Source organism: Fundulus heteroclitus, chromosome 20 (genome assembly GCF_011125445.2).
Source record: "Fundulus heteroclitus isolate FHET01 chromosome 20, MU-UCD_Fhet_4.1, whole genome shotgun sequence".
Taxonomy (NCBI): Eukaryota; Metazoa; Chordata; class Actinopteri; order Cyprinodontiformes; family Fundulidae; genus Fundulus; species Fundulus heteroclitus.
In genome coordinates, this window is record NC_046380.1 from 38,732,081 (window position 1) to 38,738,157 (window position 6,077).

General features: G+C 47.1%; 1 protein-coding gene across 1 annotated transcript; it reads left to right on the forward strand.

The window, feature by feature from the left end:
• The first annotated feature begins 728 nt into the window (after positions 1-728).
• On the forward strand, positions 729-3,074 carry gpr27 (G protein-coupled receptor 27). Its single transcript, XM_012873806.3, has one exon. It carries the CDS (start codon positions 1,215-1,217, stop codon positions 2,328-2,330), a length of 1,116 nt encoding a protein of 371 aa, XP_012729260.2. The 5' UTR covers positions 729-1,214; the 3' UTR covers positions 2,331-3,074.
• The last annotated feature ends 3,003 nt before the right edge of the window (positions 3,075-6,077 follow it).

A 6,077-nucleotide genomic window follows, 5' to 3' on the forward strand; every position in this document is an offset into this window, starting at 1 on the left:
TAAAGTGGCTGTGCAGCTGAAATGTGCCACAATTGTAGGCAAAAACGGGCCATAGTCTGACAGAACAACTCATAAAACAAAAAGATCGTATGCAAAGCAAATGCATGCTAAAGGGCAAAGTCGTGTTAATGTTTGGGTCTTTAAATGACTTTTAATGGTTCTTTTATGATATGTGGGAACCATTGAATATTTTAGTAATATTATTTCATTCCTCCTTGAAATGTTTTGATATTTGGCACAAGCAGTGAATACAGAGTCCACACACACATCCAAACCTAGATGTGCGCTTGCACAAGGACAACCAGACAGGGACAGTTGTGTTTTAGTGACACACATCTGTACAAAATAAGCAGTGATCGTTGGATATTTACCTTTTAATCCAGTGGCCATTCGGGGTGTGCTCTGATTTAATTAGTCAGTCTAGTCTAATTAGGTATTCCAGTTTTATCATATCAGGATAATGTAAACTTTAGTTGAAATACATTAGAGAGTAAACTGCGCCAACGTGCATGATGCACATGACCTGCATCCCTCAGCTAACGCCGCCTCGTCCCGGGGACGCAGACTGATGGCGGTGTGCGCGGAGCAGCAGCAGCAGCAGCAGCTGACTGATCCCAGGCCTGCTCACTGGATCGCAGCGGACGTGCGTCGCATACAGCGAGGACGCCGCTGCTCCCGCTGCGTGCGCCGTGCTCCGTACCGACGCCCCGAGCCTGCCGTCTCCGCTTGATGCCGGCAGGAGAAACCTCCCCAACCCTTCACCGACCGTCATTAGTGTGAGCCGCGGGCTGGCTGGGCTGGGTGTGCGTTGATTCCCGCGAAGCGCCGATTGCTGGGTGGATTTTTTTTTTCTCTGCGGCCGTCGGAGGGACGCTGAGATGCGCTTTATGAGCGGATTGCCGCCTGCCGTGTGGACGCCCTCTGAAATGCTGTTTAATCCCCAAGCAGGCCGCCTCTGCTCCACGGCGACCGGTGACAGAGGGGGAAACGGGGCTTTTTGCACCGGACGCTTCTGAGATGAGGGACAAGAAGAGGAAGAAGAAAAAAATAGCTGTTTGGTTTTAGGTGGGGATCACGGCACGCCGAGATGGAGTCGAGTTATTATTTGTAGTTTTTTTATTATTATTATTATTACGCTTATCACTGTTTGGCTGTGTCGGTCTGGGCGGCAGGGATGATTTGATGAGGGGAAACGCTCCGCCTCGGCTGCACTCATGGCAAACGCAAGCGGGTTGGGGGAGAGCAGCGCGTCCTTCCACAGCTATGCGTCCACGGCCTCTGCGGTCAAGCTGGCGTCCCTGGGGCTCATCACGGGCATGAGCCTGCTGGGGAACGCGTCGCTGTCGCTGCTGCTGCTCAGGGACCGCTCGCTGCACAAGGCGCCCTACTACTTCCTGCTGGACCTGTGCCTGGCCGACGTGCTGCGCTCGGCCGTCTGCTTCCCCTTCGTGATGGCCTCGATCGGCGCCGGCTCCGCCTGGCCGTACGGCGCGCTCAGCTGCAAGATCGTCGCCTTCATGTCGGTGCTCTTCTGCTTCCACGTCGCCTTCCTGCTCTTCTGCGTCAGCGTCACCCGCTACATGGCCATCGCGCACCACCGCTTCTACTCCAAGCGCATGAACCTGTGCACCTGCGTGGCGGTCATCTGCATGGTGTGGACCCTCTCCGCGGCCATGGCCTTCCCGCCCGTGTTCGACGTGGGCACCTACAAGTTCATCCGCGAGGAGGAGCAGTGCACCTTCGAGCACCGCTACGTGAAGTCCAACGACACGCTGGGCTTCATGCTGATGCTGCTGGTCATCGTGGGCACCACCCATGTGGTTTACATAAAGATGCTGTGCTTCGTTTACGACCACCGCAAGATGAAGCCGGCCCAGATGGTCCCGGCCATCAGCCAGAACTGGACCTTCCACGGGCCCGGGGCCACTGGGCAGGCCGCCGCCAACTGGATCGCGGGCTTCGGGCGCGGACCCACGCCGCCCACGCTGGTGGGCATCCGGCAGGCGTCGCACCCCGGCAACAGGAGGCTGCTGGTGCTGGACGAGTTTAAGACGGAGAAGCGCATCGGGAAGATGTACTACCTGATCACGCTGTCCTTCCTCGTCCTGTGGGCTCCGTACATCAGCGCCTGCTACCTGAGGATACTGGTGCGGGGGGCCCCTGTCCCGGAGCTCCACCTGACCGCCGCCGTGTGGATGAGCTTCGCCCAGGCGGGGGCCAACCCCATCATCAGCTTCATGTTCAACAAGGAGCTCCGGATGAGACTCAGAGCCTGCTTCTCCTGCTGCCTGGGCACGCAGACCCCCATGGAGCCATACTGTGTCATATGAGCCCCGCTCCTCAAATGTATACAGCCAAAGACAGATTTATACACTGTAAAAACTGCTGGGTTATAATAATATAATCCGGATTATTTTGCTAAACGACTCCCTCAAACAGGGACTTCTTGGGTTGTTGTAACGCAACATAGTTGGGTTATTTGACCTTCAAACACGGATAAAACAGGATTCGACATGGGGCGTAACGATTTGTAAACCTTACATTTAGGTAGATTTTAATCTGTATTTCTGAGTAAAATATTCTGCATGTATAACAGCTAAAAGACAAATAAATTAGTCCGATAAACATGTTCTAACAAATTTAGAAAATTAGATACACTTTAGATACACAATTTTGACTAATTAAACTCACTTTGGTAATCTGGCTTTTTCTCCAAAATTTAAAAAAAATAAACATTAGTTTGAAATTCTGGCATAAAATGTGATGACATGGTCATAAACAAAGGAGTGTGACGATGCCGGCTCACATGACGTTACGATAGGGTTCATGTAAAGGAGATTTGGGAACTTTATGGTAAAACTAAGAACCTTTTTAGGAATCTTTACAAAATGTGTGTTAAATAACCTGTGATCAGTGGTCCAGCCCAGGTTTGACATCCACACATATTTAAGTTTTTTTGTACGAAGCTTTGTTATTTACTTTGAGGTTTTGTTGTTTGTCAAACCTTTGGGGGTCCCAGTGCTCTAAATCAGGGGTTCCCAAACTCTTCAGCCTACAACCCCCCCCCCCCCCCCCCCCCCCCCCAAAAAAAAGGAAAAAAAAAAAGAACATGCTATAGACTGACGAGTGGGATTTCTTTTTTGGGAAATTACAAGAATAAAATACTATTTTTGTAAGAACTCTTTAAAAAAGTGCAGCCTCCCCTCTGCATTAAGCTGAGGAATGTGGAGCAGTTTGTAAAGTTCTGCTTTGATATCAGTTTCCCAAAAAAGGAAATGCTAAATCTTTTTAGCACATCAGCATCAAAGCATCTTGCGACCCCAATTCGAGAACCCCTGCTCTGAAGGATCGAAAAGGCTTCCTTTTGTGTTTTCACAAATTGTTTTATATAATTGTCAAACTGTGCTTCAAAGAATCACTGTTGAGTGTAGAACGATCAGGTTCAGGTTTGACCGCTTTACTTTTGTTGGGCCGTTTTCACACCTCTAGTTCGTTTTTGCTTTGGTCCGAATCAGTTGATGGGTTTGCTAACTTGTATCTTTCTCTGGTAGTTTGGTTTCTTTTCACTCAGAGAAGACTCCAAGCGAAGCAAACCCTGTCACTGAAAAGCCCGCTAGAACGTCCAGCCTGCTTGTTGGTCTGATGTGTCCTGAGCAGGAGTACCAAACGTACACACTGGAAGAAGATGCTGTGTTCTGAGCTAGTAGAAAAGACGGAGAATGTAATCATGCCATTAGACTGGTTCTGGGAACTATTTCATACAAAATCATCTGAACAGTATACCAAATGATTTTGAGAAGGCTGAATTGTTTATTTGCTGTACTGCAACTCATACTGCAACTCAAGCCTGGCTAAGGGAAGGCGTTTGGCTCAAGTTTGCCGCGTACACCCCGCAACCGCGTGGGATCGAGATAGGATCACATTCTCACCCTAGTGCTGTGGATGTGTTTACATTAACACAAACAAACTGCATCAAGGGGCAAATGAACCACAGTTTGTGTTAAACAACTAAACACCTCAAGTGCTTAGATTTTTAATTAACGGCACAAAACTTAAGTCCAGGCTCCTTAATAATGGTGAAATAGGGATTTAGTTTAGCACCGGTAGGACAGTTGAACCTGAAGGAGTGCTAATTTTCTCATCCTTAACCACCAGCTGCCAGTCTCAGTATTCTCAGTTTTTACTAATCAGTCGTACCTTGTTAGTCGCTCTGGCACCTTTTCTTTGCATACAGAGGCCCTAAAATATTTGGCACATAAAGAATTCAAAAGTGGTAGATGGTTTTGTAAGCGAGGTCTTGCCATTTTTAAGAGTTGACTTTTCAATTCAACCAGAAAACTACAGAACATCATCCTGTCCTACTTTAAAATACAGATCCAGGGAGTCAAGCCTAAAGAAGACCATATCCAGGGCTTATGACGATTAATAATAACAACAACTAAATAACTCCTCATCTGAGAGACTGAGCTTTGATGGAGTGAGGCCTTTTGAGAGTGTGAAAACTTATGTTATGGGTTCTTGTTGCATCTCCACTTATGTCTTCCACAAGACAACCCATGAAAGCAGACCAGCCTCTGCGTTCTGTGCTGGACACCACAGACAACAAATGAGCATATCGACTGAATCAGCATCTTTAGTGGATTTCTCTTCAATAACTTTATGTAGAATTTGTTGTCAAAATATAGTAGCTAACGTTAGAATCGAACATTTATTGAACACTACAGTTACAAACTAATACTTGAGTTAAAGTTGAATAACTGGTATTAGGTACCCTTCAAAATTACATGTTTTTAGTGACTGGGTCAGGTTAAAAAACAAAACAAAAAAAAACCGACCAGAGTGGTTAAAAAACAGCCTTAATCTGGATGGCTAAACAAGTAATAGGTTGATATAAATAATTTCTGTCATTCATTTCATCCATCAATTCTTTGTACCACCTTTCTCCTTGCAGGTTTGGAGGGGGCTGGTGTCTATCTCCAGCGGTCAATAGGCCAGAGGTGGGGTTCCCCACGGGCAGGTCACTATTACAGCACAGGGCAGCCAGCCATGCACACTCACACTAAGAGCAGTTTAGTGCGTGCCACTTAACCCAGCATGCATGGCTGGAGAACCTGGAGAGAACCCGGGTATGAACGGGGGGAACATGTTATTTCTACACAGAAAGGCACTGGCTGGGATGCGAACTGTAACAGTTCATGCAGAGCTGAATGATGTTTATGTTTCCGTAAATTGTGTATTGAAAATAATCAAATAAAAAAACTGTTCAGAAAACATTGTAATCTCTAGAGTTTTATTGTCAAACCATTGCATTTGTAATGGGGTGCTGTTCATTTTGCCCCTATCCAATTTTTACCTTGTAAATTAAAATTGTTACGCAATATTCACAAAATGATGCCATCTATCATGGGATGTATGTTACCAACCATGTGTCAGTATATGGATGGATCTGTCATATTTAACTAGAGTTACCTGGCCCAAACAGGGATCCGAACCACAATCAATGGAAACAGGAGTATAATGGTGTTTAGATTGTGAGATATTCAATTTTAAATGAGATTGTAAGATGTGTGAGCATATCCCGATAATTACCTAAAATTCTTTAAAACAACCAAAATAAAAGCACATTTTTATGAAAGGATTTTGTTTATGGGTAAAAGAATGGAAGTAGAATGAGACAAAATAGCAACAGTTGGCGTGGAATGGGGGTACAAGTTAGAAAAAGAGAATTACCCCAGAGTCTTATAGCAAAATATAACAATTATTAACTAACAAAATCAATGAGGAGCTCAGTCATCCGGGGAGGACTCAGAGTAGAGCCGCTGCTCCTCCACGTCGAGAGGAGCTAGTTGAGGTGGCTCGGGCATCTTGTTAGGATGCCTCCTGGACGCCTCCCTGGTGAAGTGTTCCGGGCACGTCCCACCGGGAGGAGGCCCAGGGGAAGACCCAGGACACGCTGGAGGGACTATGTCTCCCGGCTGGCCTGGGAATGCCTTGGGATTCCTCCTGAGGAGCTGGCCCAAGTGGCTGGGGAGAGGGACGTCTGGGCCTCCCTACTGAAGCTGCTACCCCCGCGACCC

Excerpts from the sequence above, each read along its gene's own strand:
- gpr27 (XM_012873806.3), top strand. The coding sequence starts at position 1,215 with ATGGCAAACGCAAGCGGGTTGGGGGAGAGCAGCGCGTCCTTCCACAGC.